The sequence below is a fragment of the Andrographis paniculata genome, unplaced genomic scaffold (assembly GCF_009805555.1).
Source record: "Andrographis paniculata isolate CXL003 unplaced genomic scaffold, ASM980555v1 Contig60END, whole genome shotgun sequence".
In the NCBI taxonomy this organism is placed as follows: Eukaryota; Viridiplantae; Streptophyta; class Magnoliopsida; order Lamiales; family Acanthaceae; genus Andrographis; species Andrographis paniculata.
The window spans coordinates 4,401,109-4,427,642 of record NW_026137596.1 but is presented as its reverse complement, the minus strand read 5'-3'; the positions used below and the strand labels follow the sequence as shown (position 1 = coordinate 4,427,642).

Sequence of the window (26,534 nt, the reverse complement as noted above, 5' to 3'; positions counted from 1 at the left end):
TTATATATTGTGCTATATTTATAATCCGTTTATTGTTTTATATGGAATTATATAATATAATGTCAAAATATGTGCTATACTATATTTTGATGTGTAAATTATATATTGTGATGTGCTAAATTATATTACTACTATGGTTATTGCAAATTTCTTATTCTTCATGGTCATTATTATTCTTTTCTTTGGTTTTGATTTAATTTTTTAAAAAAATCAATATTATTGTTTTTAATAAAAATTTATCTATTTTTTTTTATACTAACTATTTACTTATTATTAGTTCATCAAATTTATTCATTTTTTGGTCTGTATGATAATTTTAGTTCTTGACAAAGTTAAAATTTAACATTTGACATTTATTCTCTCAATACTTATTTGTTACTATTGTTATTATTTTTATTACATTTTTTTTCTCATTAATTTTAATTATTAATTAAAATTTCAAAGTTACTATCAATTACCCTTTTACTTCTCTTTCCTAATTAAATATTTATTTTTTCATATGGGGAAGTTCTATTTTTCTATTTTCTTTTTTTTTACAAGATACTAACTCCGTTTGTCAAATTTATTTGTTTATTTATTTATTTTTAATTTTGTCCACTAAATTTATCTGATTATTCATTTTTGGCAACGTCAATAAATCAACATTTAATTATTACATTTCATTTAACACTTATTTACAATAAATATTACCAATTTTATTATATTTTAACTAAATTTTTAAAAATGTCTTTAACTACCTATCAATTTTTTTATAAAACATTTATTTATTTTAATTATTTTTAATGGACAGAGAGAATTATAGTATTATATTTAACAATTATTTTATTATTATTATTTTTTTTAAAAAAAAGGACCAATAGAAGTTAGAACATTGAAAATATAAAGGTTTGTGCTCTTTTAGTATGGAGAATGGAAGTGTTACTACAAATATTTATTTTTGTTGTTTTGTAAAATGTTGTAAGATTAAATAATATATTTTTTGAATCTTACGAAATTCTCTTTTTTTTTTTTTTTATTAATGTATTGTTGTTACAATTTTTAAAATTTATTATTGTAGTTAAAAATATTAGAATTAATTAATTTCATTTTCAAGAAAACTGCCAATAGTCTTTGTATATAAGCGTTGACTCAATTTTTGGCGGTCATTTTCATAAATAATAATTTAATAAATAAATAAAATCGGAAATTGACTTGAGTTGACTCCAATCTCCAACGAGAACGCAAACCCAAGTCCATGCCTATTTATGACAAAACACTTCATAAATTTTCGTGTTTTGTTATTTGTACTTGCTAGTAAATAATAAAATGTGTACCAATGTACACGCAACTACATATATATTTTAAAAAGGCAAAACTATCTATATTTTAGAAACTCGGCACTTTTTCCTCCCATAGTGTTCCTCTGTATTTACAAAAATTTTGCACACTCTTTCATTTTATTATTTCAGTTTCATGGTGTTATATTTTTCATCTTATGGACTATTATACCCTTTAATTAAATAAGTGTGAGATAATTCTTCTCCCTCATAACTCACTCTTCTTGCTTGAGATAAGATTATAGGAGGTTTGATTAAGAAAAAAATAAAAAAATCAAATTATGAAATTATTGAAAATAATTTCTTTTCTCATTTAGAGTGATCTTACCTTGAGAATGTTGGGTAGAGAAATAAATATAGTGTATAGAAAAAAAAAATGAGGTGCAAGAAAGGAAAGAGAGAATTGAGAGGGGGAACATGAGAATTATGTTTGCAGAGGTTGTATGATGAATTTTTATGGGAGAAAATTTTATGTGAGCGAGAGGGTGGAATTTCCGAGTACAATGATTCATAAAATAACTTTTGTAAGCTTGATTAGTTATTCTTTGAGTATTAATCTTTCTGGGTTGATATCCATCACATAGGTCTTCGATCCCCGAACTTGATTGATTAACAATTGTTTTGTGTTTTGATTTTACTACTATTAGAGTATACACACTGTTTGATCTATCTACGAATTATCTGTATGTATCGAGTTTTTGTGGAAACAATTTGATGTTGTTTTTGTGTTCGTGAATATAAACAGGTTGAGACCAATATATTATACAAATATCATTATTTTTATATTGCAATATTTTTATACTTTTCTTTTAATTTATATTATGTACAAATATAATGCTAATATTAAAAAAAACTATAAGTAAAAAGCAAATAGATTTTTAGTTTTGGGACAAATGGAGTAAAATAATACTATTTTGAATTTTTAAATATCTTATACAATTTTAAAATTTTCAATTTTGTTCAAATTTGATAATTCAAATGTTAGATTTGGAATATTTTGATTTTTTTTAGATTGCTTTTTTTTTAAAAAAAAAAATAAATAATAATAATAATAATAATAATTTAAGGTGTGTGGGTTTTACAGCAAATTTTTACCATTCAGATTTTTCTTTTTCCCAAAAACATCACGTTAAACAATTACTTTTCTTTTTCAATATTATACTACAAAATTATTTTACATTCAAAATATCACATCAACGTCTATTTATATCACATCAAACAATTATTCAAATTCACTTTTTTACTGTTAAAAAATACAAACCGAATATTCTACTGCTTACTCCTAATTCTTATATTCATATTCTAATGGTAATAAGATGTTTGACATTTAATCATAATCTAATTATTACAATTCAATTGTTTTTATAGACAATCCTTGCTATGGTCGAGTTGGTATGGTACTTGAATTTATAAACACAAAGTCATGGTTATGATTCAAAACCTCCCTTAACACCTCAGTCAAGTATGTCACACACGTCTTTACTCAATGTCCACTTTGAAGTATTTTAGAAATTCGTAATATACTCCCTCCGTCCTGTATTTATATATTCATTTACTTTTTGCACGGAATTTTAGAAATATTAGTATTATATTGAAATGTAGTAGAAATAAAGATAAAAGGACTAAATTGTTCTCATTAGTATTGTATGATATAAAAGTAATGGATACTTTGTTATGGGACAAACGAAAATGAAAAAAAAGGATAAATTGTTAAGGGACGGAGGGAGTATTATATTGTGTGTTGTGTTATTATGTGCTATCTACTTTGTATATTTGTGCTAATTAAGTCAAATTAGTACAATATTTGACTTACCAATCAACACCTAAACTGGACAATTTAATGACATTTTAGTCTATTATAATATTACCTTCCATCACTCAAACATGAACTTTCCCATTCATGCTCCAAACACCCTTAACATTTCTTAATTTACATAGAGATAAAAAAAAATAAAAAAAATACATTGATAATAGCCGAAGGTAGTATATTTGTATATCTTATAATTACCCCAACAATCTTATTGTACAATCATACTATCTTAAACTCATTTAAAATAATGTATTTTGCTGTAAATAGATACTGTCCTCAAGAATAAAAGTTGAGAATTCATTTTCACAAACTATTAACACATCTCACACAATGAATTATTGATTCATTCAAGATAACAGACCAAAAACTACAAATGGCAAATACCCTAAAGCCATAAATGTAGCTAAAGCAATCCAATCCAAAACCAATTGAGATCTGATACTAAGGTTCGACCGGAAATTTACCCAAATCGCACTCGAAGAGTCACAACTACGGGTTTCCACATCATTTTAAAAAAAGAAAAAAAAGATGTGATACAAAGAATTAAAGCTATGGACCAAAAGCCATTTATCAAACAAATTCAAATCTCATAAGAAGCCTTACATACCTGTACCTCTCACCTTTCCGGCCATACAGTGGAACGGCTCGAATTCCTTGCCTGAGCTCCGATACCGGGAGACATGTTTGGCCAGCAAAGTTGGTTTGCCCTGATGCATCCGATTCCCGGACTTCAATCCGAAGCAGAGCCAGTTCAGGAACTGTCAGCGGGAATACAAACAGATCATCCCATGTCGGGATGAAAGTGTCGTCTATTATCTTAGTTTTCCTCTTCATGGTATCTGCAGGAACTCCCACAATAGCTATCTGTGCACATGCCCGTCTATATGCATTACATATTGAAAAAGAATTGCAAAATGATTTCGACATAATAGCATGTGGTTAATAATTGGCAAGCTCAAATAATGAAATGCATGTCAAATCATTGGGGAGATAGACAAAGCTGAATGACGAAGAAATTTTACCTTTGCATAAAAATCTGGAGGAGAATAGGAGTCGAAGTGTGTGTGAGGGAATTCGTAGTACCATCCTTCTCCCATATATACATTGACCTGTTGGAAAGCATATACTGCTAAAGATTGGAGACAGTGGACAAAACAAGTATGAATAGAAGCCTCGAGAATTGCTAACTCACCCTCAAAGTAGTTTTGACAGGTAAATGAGCTCTTGGATTGAAGATATTGGGGCCGGTGTTTAATAAAAAATCTGGCTTTTTAACATATCCGCAACCACCATTGGCCGTGAACATGCCATGCATCAGTCGAAGTGATTTCCCATAACCCTGTTGCAGTATTGCTCGTTCAATATATTAGTGATAAAAATTCTTTTTGCTATCATTCTTGTACGGGTAAGGTATAAAAGCTAACCAAGACTCGGTTGCAAGAGTTCATGAGGTTTCATAGTATTTAAGAAGCTTTAAAAACTTGATTATCTTTGCAAATATGATCAATGAAACATGTACATGTGTAAAATAATAAGATAAAACAAGATTGCACCATCATTTAGCATCAGTTAGGTAATGATACAACTTATATGATAATTCAAAATAAGTAAAATTATTTATAACCCACACGTGGTTTGAAAAATCCGCACCATTCTACCTCATAATTTGTGCAATGTTTTAAAAAATACAGGGGGTTTTTGGTTTTGAATAATAAAATTTTGAATTGAAATTGTTTGATGTGATATAAATATGGGGTTTTGGTTTTAGATTTTGGTTTTAAATAGTAAAATTTTAAATTGAATTTGTTTGATGTGAAATAAATATATATGATGTGATGTTTTGAATATAAAATTAAATTTTAGTATAATATAATGAAAGAAACTTAGGTGTTTGATTTGACATTTTGGGGTTGATAAAATTTTGGAATAGTAGAACCAAAACCAAAATTTGCAAGTAAACACACCCAAAGGAGTTTCAAATAGTTTCTAAATCACGAGATAGAATGAGGCAGAGTTTCCAAACACGAAAGATTTTGTGCTATGTTTTCAAAAACATAAGGGAGCATGCAATTTCTAGGATATTTTGTGTAATACTTTTTAAAGCATAAGGTAGCTTCATGCGGTTTTTAAATCATACTTTAAAGACTTTTCAATTCACGGGTAGGTTATAAGCAATTTTGCCTTCAAAATAAGCCATGAGCACATTTATATTGAGAAGCTTAAGAAGTAAGAACTCTGTCAGGTGGACCAAATGACAAGAAGACATTGTCACATGCTCATATGCACAACAAATAAAGACGCTGTCTAGAGTCAGCAGCATGTGTTTGTTTCAATTAATTATGTAAAGCTGAGATCGTGGCATATGCCGGCACTAGGAATCAAGTCAATACCAATTATCTCTACACGCACTTTGGAAATTATTTAACAGAATGAAGCTGGATGTGAATAACAAAACAGTTAGGCAAAAATATTTAAGGTTATCCTCAAACAGGGTATATGACAATGACAGTGCCCAAAATCCCGCCTTCTACTATTAGCAAATTGATAACTTAGATGATGCAGAAGCAACAATAATGAAAAACATTTATATTTCATCGAGTATAGGAATGCTCGACCAAAAACAATAAAAACTGTAGACATTATGTCCATGTATAGATTCACTTTGAAATATATCATGCATACAAATGGACAGGTGGATACGGTAGAGCTTGTCTCCATGGACATTTTAATTTTCCTCCACTACTTTCCAAGAAAGCATTGATTGCAGAATTTTAAACCCGTTAAGTGATTGAATGAAAGCACAATTGGAACTAGAGTAGATTAAGGATATGCCAATTAAGAAACAAATGCATGCACACATTATTGGTAAACATCATAATATGATCCAAGCTAACCTGCAGATTTAAAGCAACCATCTGAGCTCCATGCATCCATGCAATCATTGGATTATAATTCGAGGAGTCCAACCGTGCAGCTTTAGGATATACCCTCAATAGGTTTCTCTGAGTGAACCTAGAAAAGAATCATGTGGGATTTTTTATAAAATAAAAAATAAAAAAGGTGCAAAGAAGGGTTTATGTGACAATTGTACAGCTAGTAGGCAGTTGTTTAACATTTTACTTAGCCAGTCTCCCAAGGTTTTTCTAATTTGCAAGCAACATTCGATCAAACAATGAATCAAACTGAAGTAAGCACAGTTTTGCTTTATCTAAGTGCGCCTTTGTTAGACTAAGCCTGTTATTAATGACTAGTTTAGGCTTGTTTTGACCATGCATGTTTATTTGTTATATTATGTAATTTCGTCATTATTAAGTATAAAATAAATTTTGACATGATATCAGAGCTTAGTAGGGTTTAAGTTGTCTTTATCGCTGTTGCCCCTGTCACGGATGATCACTGCCACCCAAAACTAATTGAAGCTGCTTTTCCATCCAACCAATATCAGAATCATAGTCCCCATCTACAGGTGCAGCCATCCACAATCGTAGATCCACAGTCCATAGCTGCATGTCCCACCACAAAAATCTGCTAATTTCTTTGTTCTGGCTGATTCCGGTGTTGTCTTCTATCACATAAAACACTGGCGCGTACTTGCGACACATTGCGTCTGTCAACACTGCCATCTGCTGCTGCTGCCTCCACGAACCTTCTCAGTTGTCACAATGTCTGACTCTTTTAATCCACTCACTTTTCAACCAATTAGTAGCGAAAAGTTATGAGGTCCATTCAGGCATAAATCATGGGCAAAACCAATATCTGTTTAACTCTAGTTCAAGGGTCAAGGCCAAAATGAACGTCCCGCAAAACTGTAATCATTTTGAAACGATATTGTCGGACTTGGTTGGACAATTATATCTTATTATTCAAAAATTTGGGATAATACAATATTTTTCTGATCACACGGGATTCTATAAACATGTACTAGAGGGACTTTGTGTATACTTGGTAGTGTATGTTGACGATATTATCATTTATGGAAATAATATAGATGACATCATACGATTGAAGACCTGCACAAGTACTTTTAGACTAAGAATTTGAAACCACTATGGTATTTCTTAGGGATTGGGATTGCCTAGTCAAAGAATGGTTCTATTCTATCAGAGAGAAAGCACACAATTGATCTGTAGGAAGAAACATGCACGACTTAGTGTAAAGCTGTGGATTCTTCTATAGATCCAAATACAAAGTTACTTCTTGGACATAGCGAGCCCTTAACTGAGCCTAGATGATATAAAAGGCTTATTGAGAAGCTTACTTATTTAACTATCATCTGACCAAATATATCGTTAGTGTGGTGAGTTAGTTCCTTCAATTTCCGTATGACTCCTATTGGAAATCACTTATCCCCATTGCGGTACATTAAAAGGTTTACAGGAAAAGATTTACTATATACAACTCATTGTCACTCTAAAATTGTTGGATATTAAGATGTTGATGACTTGATTGGGCAATAAATTTAATCGATGTGTGTTTTACTCGAGTTATTATGTTTTTGCTTGAGGTAATTTGTTTTATTGGAAGAGGAAGAAACAATATGTGGTTGCACTAACTAGTGGTCAGCTTATCTGTGTTGAATAATTACTTTGAGAACTCAAGTTCTATGATTGTGATGTGATGATCAGACAGTACTGCACATTACCTTAAACCCGGTATCTCATGAACAAACAAAGGATATTGAAGTAGATTGTCACTATATCAAGACGAAAGTGTCATATAAATGTATAGACATTGAATATGTGTCTTCAAATGATCAACTTGCAGACTTATTAACAAAAACCTAGGTTATATATCTGATTTCATATGTAACAAGCTTGAATCGTATGACTAGTACACTCTAACTTAGGGAAAGTTAAATTAGACCCGGTGTTCATGATTAGTTTAGGCCTGTTTTGATTATAAATATTTATTTGAGATATTATGTAATTTTATTACCACAAATAAATATACATCGTCAAAACATGCCTAAACTAATCATAAATAACCTTCCTAATCTAACAAACTCAATAAAAAAAAATAGATAGATGATATACCTTGTGAAGCGACCTTAGCCAACCATTCAGGGGATTAGGTACTTCACAGACTTACACTTTGTAGGGGATGATGAGCCCATGCAGTCTTACTAGCTTAATCTTAGTTAGCATTTGATCTAGGACTGGACAGGTCAGATATAATTAAAGTTTCTAGAGTGTCACTATTGGTCATTTAGGAATATGTAAGATGCTACGACTTGGGATAGGGAAGTTGTAGTTCACCACTCCATTCCTTTTGTTATTAGTCTGTTGCTATCAGTACTCTCTCAATGATAACTTTCCCTCACATCTTTTTTATGAAGAAGTTTCCGATTATTATTTATAGTTAGCGGGCTTGTGTCAGGATTATGATATGTTTCTCCAAGAAGATTAGTCAGCAAGAATACAAAAGATATATTGCAAAACCATACCTAATGATATCTTCTCCATAGTCATTGGTGGCCCTTTCAAATTCTTGCTCACTTAAGCTTAGTCGTCTCACCTTCGAAGGATCAACCCTCAGCCAATCTCTAATTCCTCCTTTCACCTTTCCAGCAGGTATTGAAATCAAATTCATGTACTCAGGTATTATGTGCTGCTGTAACTTTGGATCCTTTTCAATGTCTTCATCAATTTCTATGTCCATTCCATCTGTGCTATCATCCTATTAAGAAACCACAACACTGTGGGCGCTTAAACCTTAAACAAAAATTTAATTGGTACTTTCAGAATGTTGAGTGCTTGATAAATATGCACCTTATTATAGCTAGTTTCTTCTGTCCTCTGAGCTTTGTCTTTGTTTGAGACCCTTCCCTTTCTGCTTTCCATTTCTTTAACTATTTGGGACCCTGACCTTTTGGGCAGCTTGGTTGATACTAAGATTCGTCTCTTCAGTGATTCTGGGCATGGAAATTGTCGCTGGAGATCCAAATCAGTGGTATACAGCATTTCTCCAAATGTTTGAGTGATCATCTACAAGGACATATATGATTTTCATGAGGTTTTTAGGGTGCTTATATGGTGTGTTTGTTTGTGGGTTTGGATTTTGAATTGAGATTTGAATAGTAAAAATTTTGAATTTGAATAGTTGTATAATATAAGAAAATAAAAAATAGGTGTTTGATTTGATTTTTTGGGGGAAAAAAATAGGATGAATAGTGTATTTAAAATCCAATCCCCCAAACAAACACCCTAACTGAAGTTCAGTATCAAACCTAAACAGCATTTCTCCAAATGTAAAGTCAGGTCAAGTAATGTTTAGCTCATGTACTTTCTACATACCTGAGCCACTAGAGCTCGAAGGTCAGCAGTAAGATGGTCTTCAAATGTTAGCACAACAGGGTATTCTGATGCAATAAAGGCATGTTCCTTGATTGACTTCAAACATTTGATAAGTTCCACTGGAGTGGTTAGCGTCCTGCATAAAAGATATTTAACTATGAAGAAAAACCTAGCACCTAAAATTGAGGGTTCAAGATACAAAATGTCAAATAGGACATTGATGATCATTCGGGTACTCATTTAGGACCCAACATCAATGTGCTGGCAAAGCTCAAGTACCATTCTAAGTTGCATTTTTGTGCAAACTTTTTATTCAAATAAATAGAAGCCTTGCTGCTCAAGATTACTACATACTAAATTCATACCTTCCATGTAGAACATCCACATCATCTTTTGCAGAATTTGGCCACAAATCCAACTCAATTACCCTCACACCTCCCCGGAGAGCACGGACGATAGGGATATCACTGCTGTCGCTACTGATTTGATTCCCAGTTAAATAAGTGTTGTGGCTTGTAAATATGAAGTAATTGGAAAGTGGTGCTGTCATATCATGATGAATCTGAAATTAAAATGAAAATTCTATATCAGAAAAGAATGATGTGCTTAAGCTCTCCTCAATTGAGTTTCATCTAGTTAAACACTCTAGAAAAGTGACAATTTTAATTTATACTGTTTCCCTCAAGTACATTCAAGAAAAGCATGATGTGAAGATTCAAACTCTTTTCTTTCACATATATAAAATAAAAATTAAGCAGAACTAAATTTCTTCCATTCTCTTGCCAATTCTTCTTTCCACCACAAAAATGTTGCTATAATTCCAAATAGTTGACTTGTAATTGATATTTCTGAAGTGAAAACCAACACAAACTCCATCAAATGGCAAACAGGTGTTCCTTATCCCGAATTAATCTTTAGATGCCAATCACCATAGTGTATAGGAAAGAAAACTTACACATGAAAGTTAAGCAAATAAACTGCGGACGAATTACCAGTTAAAACTAATAAAGCATGACTTGTGAACAACAAAATATCCAACCAGCATAGTTAGAAACTTTACCTCAGGTTTTGGATCAAGAGGCGGATTACCATCTCCAATCAAGTACCTAAAGAAAGCCTCGAGACTGAGTCCTCTGCGATGGAATATATGCAGATGCTTCAACCCATCCACAATACCCTGCGCACTCTCCACCGTAGCATTCCTCTCCCCCTGCACCTCCACCATAAACCGCCGCAGCTGATCGACACTCATCATCCCGCCCTCCGAGTACTCCTTGAATATATTCTTAATGTCAGCGGGTGCGTCCGCCGCGGCGAGGCGGAACCGCCGCCGGAAACAGAAACAAACTCTGTACGTCTGCCTGGACATGTAACGGAATCGACGACAGCCAATGCCACCATCATCACTTCGATCGACAAATCAAAAACAACAATATTCCCCGAAGGAATCGACAGCAGATGCGATCGGAATCCCATTCTCTCTCCAAGGAAGAATCATCGCACAATCGAAGCTGTAAAGCTGAAGGAATCGAAGCCATTAGCGATACTTAGCGTGCAAAGGCAATGAAAAACGCATAATTAATCACTCAATAATAATAATAATTCATAACAATATTCCGTAAACTTTTCTTTATTGCCGTATCACTCCCCGTATATATTATTTTTATCATAAAGCCCCCCAAAAGTAACTTCAAACAGCATCTTGCCCCTTTTATTTACAAATAATTTATTCTAATTGTAGCATTCATTTCAAAAATATATATACTAAAACGGTTTTTTCACTTTATTATTATTATTATTATTATTATTATTATTAATTTTTAGTTTTTTATATTTAATAAAAAATTTTACTAAACATGATATTTGTATAAAAATATATATATATTATACTTGTATAAAAATTGTGCGATTATGAAAAATCAAATATGTTTGATCCATTCAAAATTGGGTAAAAATTATAGAGATTTAACGTGAATTTGAGTAAGGATCGAGTCCCATAAAGGATAGTTTGCCCGTGGAATGGCAATAGATAGGGTATGATGGGTCGGGTATAGATGGTCCCAAGATCCAACACATATGTATATTTTGGACCCAAGACCCTCTAATTACCCGAACCCTATCCGTGATGTACCCGTCAAATTCAAAAAATTTCAACACAAGTTTGACTCCATTTGATTTATCTAAAAAAATATTTATTTATTTCAAAAAAATAAATTAAAAATATATATAGGACAAATATAAATCTTCACTCATACTGTCTTGATGCCACCACAAACAGTAATAATAATAAAATTTATTATTTAATTTATCGGGTTCGGGTCTGGGTCGGGTAGGGTTGGGTCTACAAGTAAACCATAAACCCTACCCGACCCTCAAAAAATTATTAAAGACCCGATTCATATCCGATTCAATACTCAAATAATTGGACCGACTCCAAATAAATGGGTAGGGTTCGGGTCCGGGTCTCGGGTCTATCCCTACCCATTGTCATCTCTGTATGATGGTGTGGAGATGAATTCGTGACCGTAAAGTCATGGATTCAAACTTCAACGTTTTTTAGTCTTGTATGTTACATATGGTTCACTTAAAAACCCCAGAGTTTGAGATATTACCACAAATTTAGAAGGAAATCAATCTAATTTGTTATGAATAGATGGATATAAATTGAAAATAAATTTCTTTCAATTCCATGCTATGTAATTTCATATTTCACTTTCTTAAATTTATTTTGCACTAAATTTCTATATTTTGCTTTGTTTTTCTTCAATTATTGTATTCATTTTTTTATGTCTAGCATTCTGTTTTTTTTTTTTTTTTGTCTTCCAATTTATTTATTTATTTTCTTCATTTTCACACATTTTATTTTTAAAATACAAGTTTCGATCTGGATATTTTCTTAAATGAGCCGGAGAATCCACTATGATCAAAGGATGACTTAAAGCTTAAGCTTGAGAGATTCGCGATATATCAAAAGACATCAACTAAGAGATAAGATAAAATATGGATGATTTATTATTATTTTTTTTTCCATAATTCACAATCTAACCATATTAAGTTATTTCGAGTGCAAAAAATTTGGGAGAAAAAAAAAGTGAAAAACTCAATACAATGATAAACTTATTGTTCATCGGAGTTTTTGCACGTGATTGCGCTTCTTGACTATAGTTTTTCATTATTCCTACCAATTTTTTGTTAAATTCGATTTATTTATACTAGGAAGGACAGATATTGAATATTATTATATTGCTTGCATTTAAGTATAGTCATGTCTAGAAAAAATTGATTTGAATAAGTCAAGACTTCAGGGATACAATTATAATTTTGCACAAAAAAAAAAATTTTTAAAAAAAAAAAAAATGAAAAAAATAAAAATAAAAAAATTATTGGATCCTCTTAGGGCTGCACCGCTGGTACATAAAAAAGGGCGCAATAAATTTTATTTTTTTTTAAAAAAAAAAATGATCTTTGAGAAAAAAAAAAAATGCGCAGATGGCAGAAAAACAATCGAGAACGGCTAAATTTTTTTCTTAGTATAAGGTTGGATTGAATTTTCGGATGATGAATTTGTGAGATAATTTTGAAATTTAATTGAATCTTTTAATTAATTGGTGTTTGTGTAATTTCTATTTATCTTGTTTAGATATAATTTATTAATGTAGCTAAATTTTAAGTCTATCAATTGATTGTATGCTAATTTAATAAATACATTCGTAATTGTGTATTTATTCGATAAAATAGTATAGTAGTAAATAGATTAGCGAGCTTAGTCTAGAATTGCATGATCGAATGTGAAATTTTTTGTAATTGATTAAATATTCTAATTTAGTTTTTCTCATGCTATTTTCAATTGGAAAACTTTTAGTACGGTCGTGTTTAATTCTTTCGATTAAGGTATGATCAATTGGTCTTCTCACAACAAGATTAGAAAAAAAATGGGGTTTGATCATATGGAATGTCCATAACTAATTTATCAATTAGTTGATTGAATTATTTAATTCAACGATTAAATTAATTACCTCATCTACTTTTTACTTTTATTAATTTTTTAATAAAATATTAATTCTTTTTTAATTTTTGTGTCGAATCCAAATGTTCTAATTTTACTGGACCGGAGAAGTATACATAGATGTGTATGAATTATGTTGTATAATATTATTTTATCTAATTTAAAAAATTAATTATAAAATCTGCCATAATAATACATTATTTTTAATAACAATAACAAATTTAAATTGTTTAATAACTATTTTAATTTTTTTTAAATATATATTTATCAATATATAATACTATGTAAAACAGAAAAGAATGTGTGTATGTTTGGGGATTTGGATTTTGAGTTGGGATTTGAATAATAAAAATTTTGAATTTGAATAGTTGTATGATGTGATATAAATAGATACTGATGTGATGTTTTAAATGTAAAATTGATTTTTAGTATAATATAAAAAAATTGAAAAATAGGTGTTTGATTTGATGTTTTTGGGAGGAAAAAATTGGATAAATAACTTAAATAGGTGTTTGATTTGATGTTTTTGTCTAGTAAAATCGGTTTGGTTACCGTGCTTATAGAAAAATTGCACATTATTGAGATAATATATAATAGATATTTTGATATTACATTATATAATTGTACGTAATACAATATATTCTGATTTCAGTACAATATTATTACTATAAGTATATTACCAGGACAACACAATATAACTCACAACAAATATTAATACAATAACATAATTCATTATTTAATTTTATATAACACAATATATGTTGATTTCAGCATAATATAGAACCACACAACATATGTTCCGGAGATAGTAATATTTTAATATTGAATTGGAATAAATAAAAAATAACACAAGAATATTATAGAAAATTTATTAAAAAATTAAAAAATAATAATAAATACAAAAAATAATAACAAATTAATTATTATTATTTGTTAAAATAAGTAATAATATTATTTATTATAAATAAATTATATATAAATTTAGCGGATAAAAATAAATTTGGTATACGAAGGGAGGGAGGAAGTAATAAAATGTATTCTCAAACAACATATGCCAAAATCCATCTAGTTTTAAATCAATTAATTAATTAATTGATTAATTTCACCAAATGTACAAACCAAAAACACACGTACCTTGAACTGTGCATGGATCAATGGCCTCCCCCTGCCCTTACCTTAAAGTTAAAGAAGCAACAACCATAACACATATATTTACACATACATATACATGCGGGTGTGTGTGTGTGAAGAAACCATATTTCATACAAACTGAAACCTCATAAGAAGCCTCACAGACTTGAACTTCCTGCCCTTCTTGTCGTACAGCGGCACCGATCGAATCCCCGGTCTCAACTCCGACACCAGAAGGCATGTCTGCCCTCCGAAATCATCCTTCTCCGACAGGTCATACTCCCGAACCTCTATTCGTAGCAGAGCTAGCTGAGGAACTCTTAACGGGAATGAAAACTCGTGGTCCCAATGAGGTATCCACTCGTCTTCTATTACTCGCGTCTTCCCCTTCCCTTCATCGAGTGGCAATCCGAATATGTATAGCTACAACCTCAAAATTTATCCATCATAGATAGTTGTTAGGTTAAGTTTTGCATCGAGAATGAAATCCACAATACAACAATATATACAGAGAAATGGAATTTACTGTTCGGTAAAACAAAGAATTCAATTCAGTTGAAAAATGTAAAAAATTACAACGATCAAAAATGCTACTAACATGTATATTAAGTATAGTGCTGACAACATAGCCGATCAGCATATAACAAAAGAAACAGGATGCACCACACAACACATATCACCATTGATCTCAACGTAGATTATATCTCAACACAACACAAACAACTATGTGTTATATGTATATACTCCCTCTGTCCCAAATCAAATGTATCATTTGGAATTTTTTAGTAAATTAAGAAATAATAATATTTTATTAGTTAGCAGAATGGGTAAGAATTGACATTTTTGCTTTTTAACTTTATATATAAAGTAATTGTGTGTGTAATAATATGTTTATAATTTAAGTAAAAGTTAAAGAGTATTTCAGTATTAGTGTATGATTACTTTTTCTAAAATATGAAAGGAATACTTTGAAGTGAGACAGACGAAAATAATAAAAAAAGTACTTTGAATTGATATAAAAAGTATTTTGGAAAAAAAATATTTTGGTATTAGTGTATGATTACTTTTTGTCCCTTGACTTTATGTATAAGGTAATTGTATGTGTAATGGTATGTTTGAGATTTAAATAAAAGTTAAGGTATTTTCTTATTAGTGTATAATTATTTTTTTTAAAATGATAAAAAGAGTACTTTGAATTAGAACGGAAAGAGTATATCGTTGCATAACCAATCCCTATGAATAGATATATAGAAGGAGCAGGATTCAATCTAAGTTCTCACTAACCTTTGTGTAGAAATCGGGTGGCGAATGTTTATCAAAGTGAGTATGGCTGAAATCCAAACGCCAACCGTTGCCCATGTACACAGTTACCTGTCGAAATTAGGACTCATTTGTAACTTTGATCATAAGATAAAGGAGAGGTTTCGCTTCCCGGCTTATTTTATATTTAGTCACCTTTAACGTCGTCCTCACTGGCCATGGCAATTTGGGATCGAAGACATCGCCACTAGCATCTTTTTCCATGAGCACAGCTGGTTTTTTTGCATAACCACAGCCTCCATTCGACCTAAACAGGCCCTGCATCATCCAGAGAGATTTTCCGTATCCCTGTTGGAGAAACGACAGCAATAACCACATCCCTTCACACATACTAAATACGAAACAATGTATTGAACATGAACATAGCCAAGAAACCTGCATATTAAAGGCAACCATTTGAGCTCCATGTATCCAACCAGTAGTAGGCCTAAAATTCGATGATGTTACACGAGTTCCCTTGGGAAATATCCGCAATATGTTCTTTTGAGTGAACCTACAAAGTAGCAAAAAGCCGAATTAACTATTTGTTTGATATTCATGAACTAAATTATGGGATTATTAGTCATATCCTATTGAATAGGATAAAGTGATCCATCAAAGTATTTCCTAGTACTTCTACTTCCATTGATTGCACTACACACGGCCCTAAGGGGATGTTTTTTCAGGTGATTTACGACATACACATAATCGAGTTCATCTAAAGTAAAAACTCTCCAAGAATTTAAGTGCGAGGATTACCTCACTAATTGCACAGGATGTAATGCCGCGGCTTTTACAAGCTCATCTTCGGATAAGCTAAGTCGACTAGCTTTTTTATGTTCAATTTTCAGGACGTGCCTCAATCGCTTTTTTTTGGCATTTCCGGCATGAATCGCTATCAGGCGTTTATATTCTGGTGCAGAGCCAGACTTCAGCTGCACACCATCGCTAGACGATGATTCCTCATCGCTGTCACTCTGATTTACGATGTTTGTCAGTGAACATACAATTAAACAGAGATGCAAACAAAAAATCCATATTGCTGATTTATGACTACCTTGTCATCAGCTTCAGTCTCGTCGCCAGAGTCCTCTTTTAGTATTGGTAAAGATATGTCTAAATCCTTCCCACTGCTGCCTCCAAGGTACTCCTTGGGTGGTTTCGTTGAGAATATAATTTTGTGCTGTAATGCTTCGGGTGATGGGAATTCCTGCAAGTCTCCCGACTCTGGGAAAAACAGCGTATCTCCGAAGACTTGTATAGCCATCTAGAAACAGATTGAGTTTGTGACTACATTAAATAATGGATAAGTATCAATTAAGAACATAGTTGGTGAAGGTTATGGAGGCCTACCTCTGCTACTTTAGCCTGAAGATCGGCCGTCAGGTGATCCTCTAATGTTATTATCACTGGATAGGGAGACTTAACGAAAGCGTGCTCTTTGATAGATTTGAAGCATTTGATGAGCGAAACTGGCGTTGTTAGAGTCCTGCAAGGTGCTTAAAATGTTTAGCTTTGATAAGAAACAAAAGTTGAAATTGCTAAGCATAAATTCATTCTTATTTAGCCTTCGACAATTTGTGGAGCTGCAAAAGCATGTCTATCCTCTTGAATGATTGAAATTGTTTGGAATGTATATGGAAGAACACTCATAGAAGGTTTTGTCATACCTTCCATGAAGAACATGTATGTTATCTTTCGAAGAATTTGGCCACAAATCGAGTTCTATTCCTCGAACGCCATTCTCCAGAGCTCGGATTATCGGGATTTCACTACAGTCACTGCTTATTTGATTCCCCGTCAAGTAGGAATTGTGACCTGTATATATGTAATAATGTTGCAACGGAGCAGTCATATCATGGTGTACCTGGAAATTATGCAAATCTTCAATGTAAATGATGAAAATGTTTCCACTTAAAACATTCATTTGTCAAGAACAACAACCTACAAACTCTTTTCCTTTTGTAATGTATCATCATCAAGCAAGAACAAATTTGACTTACTGTAATTCATAAACAGAATTGAACAAAATCAACATTGTTTGAAGCCTTTGTAGCTGTATGATGATCTTATTATACATCAATTACAATTGACAAGTGGTTGCAATCGATCATATGGTTCAATTAGGGCACAGAATAGGAATCAATGAAACAGAGAAAGCAAGCACAAATAATATGAAATTGTTCTTCAGTTCAGAGATTAGGGAAAAGGGGAAAAGGAAAGAGCGAGACCTGAGAATTAATCGGTCCATTGAGATCATCCTGAAACAGGAAATGGAAGAAGTCGTCGAGGTTGAACCCTAACTGGCGGTCAGGGGAGTGGTGGCGCTGCTTGAACACCTGGTGCATTATCGCCTCCGCGTCGTCGACGGTGCGCCACTTCTCCTGCTGGTACTCCACCAGAAACTTCAGCAACTGATCCACCGTCATGTGGATCCCCCCCTCCGCGTACCGTGAGAATGCCTCCTTCACGTCCGGCGGCGGCTCCGGCTCGCTGACCTTGAACTTCCGATTGAAGCACCCGAACATTTTGTAATAATTGTAACTGGTACCCATTATCACGCCGCGAGATCCTCCGGTTGAATTGAGCCGATTTCCGATCTTTTCGCCGCTCCGATTCTCGATCATAACCCCGACGTTGATCCCGTATCGGGAATTAACTTCATTCGCATCATCACAACACAGAAAACGGAGAAAACAACAGGAAAACGAAGAAAAAACAGAAATTGGGAATCGATCGCTGGCGGAAGAAGAATGCAGATGGATTAGCCGGTGGAATCAAAGATTGAGGTAAATTAAAGGCGTGGGACGGTTTCGTTAGTTAATCCGCCATGCGAAGGAAAGAAACATTGCATTCCCATTAACGTCCTGCTTTTCATGATTTCAACGATGGTTTTGGAAGCTCTTCTCATCAAATCATCAATCGACACGTGCGAACGGTGTCGCAATTGATTATTATCATTATAATAATATCCTTTTTAATTTCGTTTATTTGTTTGCCTGTTTGTATAATTCGTGTTTTTTTTTAAAAAAAAAAAAAAAATTAAATTAAATCAAAACACTAAACAAATAAACTTTCAATATTTCAATTGTCTTTTAAAAATATATTTAGTTTGTTTGATGATTAAACAGTGATAATTATAATTTAAAATCGTAATCAAACAAACTTACTGCATTTTCAATTATTTTTATTTAGTTTTCTAATTACTTTTTAAACGTTTTGGTTTATTTTGTGATTTGAAATTAAAATTAATATTATTTATTTTGTATCGTTTTAAACAAACATATGCTATTTTTTTTTAAAAAATATTATATTAAAATATTGTTTAAACAAAATTCTAAATCAATATTTTATATTAAATCAATTTAATATTTTAACTAAATTATTTTTATTGAAATCCTATATAAGTCAAACAGATGGGGTGTGGTCATCTAATATATTTTTAAACATCATTCTTAATTAATATTTTTTTATAACAAAGCAGCAACGCATATTCAATAGTATGTAATAATACTTTATTCGACCATTTTTTTTTTTTTTTTCTAGATTAAAAAATAATAATATTATATTGATTAATAGAGTGTCTAATATGATTTGACATTTTTGTTCTTACAAAATATAAATAAAGTAATGATAATTTTGTAAAGTACGAGTACTTTGGTATTTATATATAAATTATTTTTTCTATATTAAAAATTAAATACTTTTGAGTATGACAAAAAAAATAATAAAAATGATACTTTAAATTAAAAAGAATGAAGTATAATTTCACATATCACAATATATGATTAATTTCATACAATATATACTTCTATATATTACAACATCACTTTCAATCTCTATTCTATACGACTAAGTCAAATTAGATTTGACCCAATAAGCACTCTATCTACCATCTATAAAATATATTTCTCCGTCCCGCACCAAAGTATATATTGATATTTTGTAATAAATTTAAAAATAATATTTTTTTCGTTTTAATTCAAAATACTTTTTTATCATTTTTGTTTGTCTCATTTCAAATTACATATTTTCAACTTTAAAAAAAATATAATTATACATTAATACCAAAATACCTTTAATTTTTACTTATATAGAAATATTGACACATACAATTACTTTATACAAAAGTCAAATGACAAAAATATCAAAATCTCTTACAAACTTTCACTAACCAATAAAATACTATTATTTTCTAATCTACTACAAAACCTCAAAGAGTCTCTTTCAAAAAGGATAGAGGGAGTAATATTTTATTAGTAAATGAAAATATATAAAATAATTTTGGCGTTTTTGTCATTTGTCCTTTATGTGTATATATATAATAGTATATATAATTTATGTAAAAAGTTAAAATATATTAGGACTGTTTGAATTGACTTAAAAAATAAATAGAAGTCAAAAGCGATCGATTTTTTTGTTTGTGATAGCCATAAATCGCATGCATTTAATATTCATATTATTTGCGATATTTGATTTATTTTGATTAGATTTTACCTGATTTGGGTGTATATTATTTATTTATGATTTGCAAAAAAAAAAATAATAAAATTGATAGAATTAGAGGAAAAAAAGAAAAAAAAAAAACTCAAAGCCCTAATTGTTACAAAATTAGGACAAATACAAAGGAGGAGAACACAGAACAATCCCAGGGAAAAACCGTGCAAAGGCAATAAGGAGAAAGATTACTCCAAGAAGATTTCGAGCTCTAACTCTACCAATATCATTCTCAAGCGATGTTTATATTTATTCTTTGTTCTTGCTCCTATAATTAACTAGTAGTTTACTTTTTCTAGTTTAGAAGTGAAAAACAACTTGGTATGAATTTGGAAGATTAGACTTCTTTTGATTTATAATATTTATTTGGTTCCTAAGTATTTTCTGAAGTTTCTGATTTTTATTTATTTATAATATTTTATTTGATTGGGTATCGTGGCCAGGTGTTTCAATTGAATTAATGATTAATTGTTAAACTAAATTAGGCGTCAGTAATTGAGTTTAATTTGGTTCAAGTAGCAACTAGCGGCATACATCATTGGAATATCATGGAATCAATTGTAAATAATTTTGCATAGGTAATTGTTAATTAAATTAAGCTATTCTAGTTCGCAAGACGGTTAGCCTAGTAAATTATTTGTGGCGTCATTAAGGTTTTAGTGTAACTAGGGAACCAGTTGACAGAACGTACCTAGACTGCCGTAAAATTAAGAAAAAGTTGGTTATTAGGCGAGTGTCGGTAACTATAACTAATTTATTTAGAAATCAATAAAATTATATATTTATCGATGATCAAAATCAAATTCATCATTTTTTATTTAAAAAAAATATATATCCTGAATAAAGAAAGAATTCTGAGGAAATAGATTTAGTTTTATTTATTTGATATAACTTCTTGTAATTGGTAACTTTAAAAAAATTAACAATCAAATAGTAAAATTCGAAGGAAGGCTCGAACTTTATTTTTATAATTTGAATATTTGATTATCTTCTAGTTACGAAAGTAAATACAAGAAAATTTAAAATACAAAAAGAAATGTAAAATAGTGATCTCCAAACAATTTTTTTTTTTTTTTTAAAAAAAAGAAAATTATATACAATTGAAAACTCTCAATTTGTCATTGAATAGGATACTTATAGGCGTTCATTTGAATGGATAGAATTGGTTTGCAATCGATTAACAAATTGCTTCTGAAACCGTCTGCTTAATTTGAACCGAAATAGGTCCAATTGGTCTTTTTTCCTACCCGATCTTAAAAACATCAAGTTTCCACTTGCGCCACATTAAATCGGGTTCGGCCGTAATATAGTGTAAATTATAAGGGTATTTATTACGTTAGGTAAGTAGTATTATGCAATGATTCAACTAAATCAATAAAATATTAATTAACCCAGTACATCGAACATATTTGAACTCAAAATTCAAACTAGATCTTCCCAATCCAAACCAAAAAAAAAAAAAAACACACCGATGAATTTTTACGAAATTAAGGAAAACGCAATTGAATTTACATGGCAATCATTATAATAGAGAATCAATCTGGAAACCATTGAGCAGTTGTTGAGGAAGCAGAAACCTCACCTCATAAGTTCAGTCCCATTGAATTTCTCTATGGAAGGTCCATTCCGATGGATTAATGGTTGTTTTCCGGTCCGCCGCCACCAGATCGTACGGCGAGTCCTCTGAGAACTCCGTCGCCATCGATTTCCAGTGCAGTTTTGGCTCCCAATCCGCTTCCTTCAGCACCTTCAGTATTTCCTCCACCACCACTTTACTCCCCTCCGCGGCCAAGTGAACGCCGTCGCTGAAACACCAATAATATATAAAGTTCATGAAATATGTCGCGTGAATTTCCTGTTCTTGATGATCATCGATCATCTAAAAGTTTTTTTTGAGGTACTCACGTGAAACATGTGTTAGCCCAATCGTCGCGTTTCTGGATTGCGCTGTATAGATCGATCACTTTGATGTCCATCTCATGGCAGAGGTTAATGCAAGCTTCCGAGTATATGCGACACAGCTCGTTTGTACGAACCAGTTCGCTGAAATACGCGCTGGATAGGGAAATAACAGAGTTAAAGCATTTATATGAATACGGATTTTTGTAGTTGTTGGTTACGTCATTTTGTCCGGGCGTACCTCGTGTTTGCCTGAACTTTAGCCTCGTTGACAGGAGGGCAGCTGAGAAATATTATCCGGGTTTGATCTGAGAGGTTCTGGAATTAAATCGAGTTAAGCGATGAAGAAACACTTTGCCATTGCGAAAGACTAATCGAAAACCTCTGTATTGATGTATAGATTCTATCTTTTTGTGCGTACCTTGAGATGTGTCGCGATTTTTCTCATGTTCTCGACGAACTCGGGGAGAGGAACGTGAGGGCCAAGTCCCGACGAGTGGGCTCCCATGGAATCATTGCCACCGAAATACACGATTACGAGAGAAGGCTGAATTGCAGCATCCTGCAACAACAAATCATTCAGCACCACAACCATAATCATTCGTAAACAAATGATTCAAAAACGACGATGCAACTTGCGAACTTGATCGAACATATCGCGATAGTTGATTCTACTAGCTATCGCCAACATCTACCATTGAATCAGTTCATTCATTTTGTAAATGATTCAAAAACAACGATTCAGCTTGCGAAAATCTTTGTAATCGAACATCCCCATGGCGAACGAACAAACAAATGCATATATGAGATAAATTGCTATCCAAACCACAAGACTATGTTAAGGAATCCATAGTAATGTAATGATCGAATCTACTAGCTGTCGTGTTTGTTACCTTCGGAAAAACTTTGTCGAGGATTTCGATAGCTCTTCTCGAGTTCCAACCGTAGTAACCTCGTGTAACTATGTCAGCCTATGCCAAAAATGGCGAAGAACCAAACAGAGAGACAAGTTAAGGACAGAAACCACAACAATGGAGGACAAACATTGTTAACATTCCATGGCAATCATAATAATCAAGATGCACATACAGATATACCAAGCCATTACCAATCTCAGGCACCAACAATGCACAGCCAACAAATTTCTGTAACTAACAATCCATGGAATTTCGAATCGAAATCGAGCATTCGGATGAATTTTATAGGACTATCAACATAATTTTTGCTAGAAATCAGCAGTCAACCGAGCAATAACAGTGATGGAATGGAACCCTAATTTCGAGGTTAGGAACGAAAATGATTGTACGGAAAGAGCAATGGGGACGATTCGAAGTTCAAACCATACCTTGCGAGCGAAGATATCGGCGAGGATTGCGCCCCATCCGCCATTGCTGAAGCTCAGCTGAACTATCGACGATCCGAACAACACGAACAATGGCCTCTGCGGACCTACCATTGTCGCCTCTCGGAATTTTTTCTGTTTTCCCCAAATTAAGCGTCTCCGAAAATCCCTAACTCCGACGACGATTGCCTCTGCGTAGCTCGTTGGGCGATACGAACGAATAATGCGCGCGTTCCCGCTGTATTGATTTCGCTTTCAATTAAACGCCACAAATTAGGGTGAAGAATCTTAAATGCGTTTCGATCTGCCGGCGATTGAAAAGGAGTGAGAGATGGAACCGTTGGTCCGAATTTTGGGGTCACATGTGTATAATGTTAATGCACTGAGCCAGCCATGGAATGGATTTTGTGCTTTGTTTCATCTTCTCGGCGCTGGCGTTGCTGCAGGCGAGGAGCGCCGTACATTGGTGGTGATTTTTGGGAGTCCTCAGGGATCACATCATTAGAAAGATCTGAGCCGTATATGACATGGAGTGCATAAATTGAACGGTGGAGATTGACTTGGTTTTGGAGTCCCGGGGGTTTGTAATGTTGGTTTCGTCCCGGACGCCATTAATGGGGACAGTTGGAGTAATTGTAATAATGCTATTCCCAACTAACTCTCTGAATTTAACCACCCACCCCATCCCCCCCAACCTCTACCCCGCAAAAAAAAAAAAAAAAAAAAAAACGTGATAATCTACTTCAATAAAATTTATATCTTAAAATAACATCAACAACATTAACAATAATAATAATAATAATAATAATAGTAACAACAACGTGATTTATATCACATGTTATATTAGCGCATCTTATATTCATCTTCCATACTATATTTATATCATTATTTTTTTAATTTTTATTATAATAATACTCGTTATTTTTAATAAAAAATACAGTTATTATATACTTATTACTCTTTTATAAGAATTCGTTACTTTAAAAAAAATAATTAAAACTTAATTAATTAATTGTTACTCAAAATTTTAAAATTTTAAAATTAATCAATAATTAATCTATATAATATAATTTAAATTTATTTTAAAATATTATATTTATCTACATATTTTTCAATAATTTAGTTTTATCTAATTTTATATATCAAATTTCAAATTTTAGATTTTCTTTTAAAAGAAATTTATATACAATTTTGATGAGATGACCAATGAATACATAAAACTTTTCAACTTGTTTTTGAACCAAAATTGTCGGGAAAAAAAAAAAAAGGAAAAAAAAGGTGATGCATCAATTCAAGTTTCTTTTAATAATTTAATTTTCAAATGACACTAATATCGCAAATTCGAATAATTAAATAATTTAAAATTATTATAAAATTACTCTCTCTCTCCTGGCTATTATATCCGTTTATTGTAGATACGAAAATTTAAGAGTGATATAATTAGTAAATAATTGATAATATATTAGCAAAAAAAATTTATCGTATAATAAAAATAATCATAAATTAAAATTAAATAATTGATTAGTCTAATAAGTTTAAAATGTATAATTCTTTTTTTAAAAAAAAATAAAGTGACAAAATAAATGAACATACGAAAATGAAAATGTGGAGATGATAAGTGGGGCGGAGGGAGTACTATATAATATTATCACAATTTATATTGATATCTTAGAATTATAGTATAAAATATTAATAATAAATTTTATTTATATATTATACTCCCTCCGTCCCCTCTAAGGTTACATTTACATTGTGTGTCATTGTCCTTGACATTAAAATTATCTTTATATTTGTATATTTTTTTTACAAATATTTTTCTATTAGTATTATAAGATAATAATTAAAGTATTTTTTATAATTATTTCTTAATTTGTACTATGTTTTGATATAATAATTAATATTTAAAAAGTAACACATAAAAAAATAAATCGGCCTAAAGAAACACATCCTTAATTTTTGCGGAATGAGAGAGTACATTGTTTTAATAATATAATTGTGAAACCTATTAAAAGAATAATGAACATACTCTATTATTAAGTGTATATTGTTGGCTGTAAAATTAGATAAGAAGTTTAAAATTTTGGATGCTTTGCCATAGAAAATAAAATTACAATTTAGCAACAGAAAATTTCATACAGAAGAATATTAGGTTAAACTATTTGAAAAAAATAAATGATTGATAAAAATGAGATGGAAAAAATCAATTTTGGTCACAATATAATCAAAATTAGTCAATTTTGGTCACAATATAAAAAATTCATCAATTTTGGTCCCAATGTAACCAAAATTTATCAATTTTGGACCGAAACAGAAAGATACACAGCCGTGTAGAATTATACATGGCCGTGTAACAACATGGTCATGTACAATTATACACTGAAATATATATGATCATGTAACAACATGGCCGTGTGCATGTATAATTATACACTGAAATATACATGACCATGTAACAACATGGCCGTGTAACAACATGGCCATGTATAATTTATACACTGAAATATACATGGTCATGTAACAACATGGCCGTGTATAATTGTACATGGCCGTGTACTTTCCAGGTCAACTGCCACGTCACATCCGTCATGTCCACGTCAGCAATTTCCGTTAGTTTTTTAACGGTGGTACCAAAATTGAAAAAAATTGTTTATAATGAGACCAAAATTGATTGAAATTGTTTATATTGGGACCAAAATTGATGAGTTTTTTTTTATATTATGACCAAAATTGATGAATTTTTTATATTTGGACCAAAATTGATTAATTTTGATTATATTGAGACCAAAATTAATTTTTTCCCAAAATGAGATGATCAATTGAATAAAAGATGTTTCAACAAAATAAATATTTATATATTTAATTAATGATTTTTTATTTATTTTATTTAATTTTGGTTTTGATTTTATTATTTAAATGAAATGTACTATAAAAAAATAGTTAG

At 31.5% G+C, this 26,534-nt stretch overlaps 3 protein-coding genes across 5 annotated transcripts; all 3 read right to left on the bottom strand.

The window, feature by feature from the left end:
- Nucleotides 1–3,669: 3,669 nt before the first annotated feature.
- On the bottom strand, nt 3,670–10,975 carry LOC127259625 (phosphoinositide phospholipase C 2-like). Its single transcript, XM_051287067.1, has 9 exons — nt 10,480–10,975; nt 9,785–9,981; nt 9,420–9,555; nt 8,895–9,110; nt 8,570–8,802; nt 6,021–6,138; nt 4,319–4,465; nt 4,149–4,235; nt 3,670–3,990 (listed from the first exon to the last, which is right to left on the bottom strand). The coding sequence occupies exons 1-9, from the start codon at nt 10,786–10,788 to the stop codon at nt 3,697–3,699; spliced, it is 1,737 nt and encodes a 578-aa protein (XP_051143024.1). The 5' UTR covers nt 10,789–10,975; the 3' UTR covers nt 3,670–3,696.
- Nucleotides 10,976–14,609: 3,634 nt separating this feature from the next.
- On the bottom strand, nt 14,610–18,724 carry LOC127260184 (phosphoinositide phospholipase C 6-like). 3 transcript variants are annotated; one of them, XM_051287885.1, is made up of 9 exons: nt 18,087–18,722; nt 17,526–17,722; nt 17,209–17,344; nt 16,913–17,122; nt 16,615–16,832; nt 16,252–16,369; nt 16,012–16,134; nt 15,841–15,927; nt 14,610–14,979 (listed from the first exon to the last, which is right to left on the bottom strand). In XM_051287885.1, exons 1-9 carry the CDS (start codon nt 18,480–18,482, stop codon nt 14,686–14,688), a joined length of 1,779 nt encoding a protein of 592 aa, XP_051143842.1. In that variant the 5' UTR covers nt 18,483–18,722; the 3' UTR covers nt 14,610–14,685. The 3 variants fall into 3 exon arrangements, with proteins under 3 accessions (XP_051143842.1, XP_051143841.1, XP_051143843.1); XM_051287884.1 differs by having other exon boundaries at nt 16,012–16,164; nt 18,087–18,721; XM_051287886.1 differs by having other exon boundaries at nt 14,809–14,986; nt 16,012–16,164; nt 18,087–18,724.
- A 3,001-nt stretch (nt 18,725–21,725) lies between these two features.
- Nucleotides 21,726–24,186, bottom strand: LOC127259280 (GDSL esterase/lipase CPRD49). The gene is made up of 6 exons (XM_051286493.1): nt 23,597–24,186; nt 23,145–23,222; nt 22,673–22,813; nt 22,493–22,569; nt 22,258–22,407; nt 21,726–22,157 (listed from the first exon to the last, which is right to left on the bottom strand). The coding sequence occupies exons 1-6, from the start codon at nt 23,705–23,707 to the stop codon at nt 21,944–21,946; spliced, it is 771 nt and encodes a 256-aa protein (XP_051142450.1). The 5' UTR covers nt 23,708–24,186; the 3' UTR covers nt 21,726–21,943.
- Between the last annotated feature and the right edge of the window lie 2,348 nt (nt 24,187–26,534).

Coding starts and splice junctions, on each gene's coding strand:
- LOC127259625 (XM_051287067.1), bottom strand. CDS start 10,788: ATGTCCAGGCAGACGTACAGAGTTTGTTTCTGTTTCCGGCGGCGGTTC. Junction 9,982..10,479: donor CTCTTGATCCAAAACCTGAG/GTAAAGTTTCTA, acceptor TTTTAATTTCAG/ATTCATCATGATATGACAGC. Junction 9,556..9,784: donor GTGGATGTTCTACATGGAAG/GTATGAATTTAG, acceptor TCTTTTATGCAG/GACGCTAACCACTCCAGTGG.
- LOC127260184 (XM_051287884.1), bottom strand. CDS start 18,482: ATGATCGAGAATCGGAGCGGCGAAAAGATCGGAAATCGGCTCAATTCA. Junction 16,165..16,251: donor TGGTTGCCTTTAATATGCAG/GTTTCTTGGCTA, acceptor TTTCTCCAACAG/GGATACGGAAAATCTCTCTG. Junction 14,980..15,840: donor CACCCGATTTCTACACAAAG/GTTAGTGAGAAC, acceptor TTGAGGTTGTAG/CTATACATATTCGGATTGCC.
- LOC127259280 (XM_051286493.1), bottom strand. CDS start 23,707: ATGGTAGGTCCGCAGAGGCCATTGTTCGTGTTGTTCGGATCGTCGATA. Junction 23,223..23,596: donor CCGATATCTTCGCTCGCAAG/GTATGGTTTGAA, acceptor TTTTTGGCATAG/GCTGACATAGTTACACGAGG. Junction 22,814..23,144: donor TCGACAAAGTTTTTCCGAAG/GTAACAAACACG, acceptor TTGTTGTTGCAG/GATGCTGCAATTCAGCCTTC.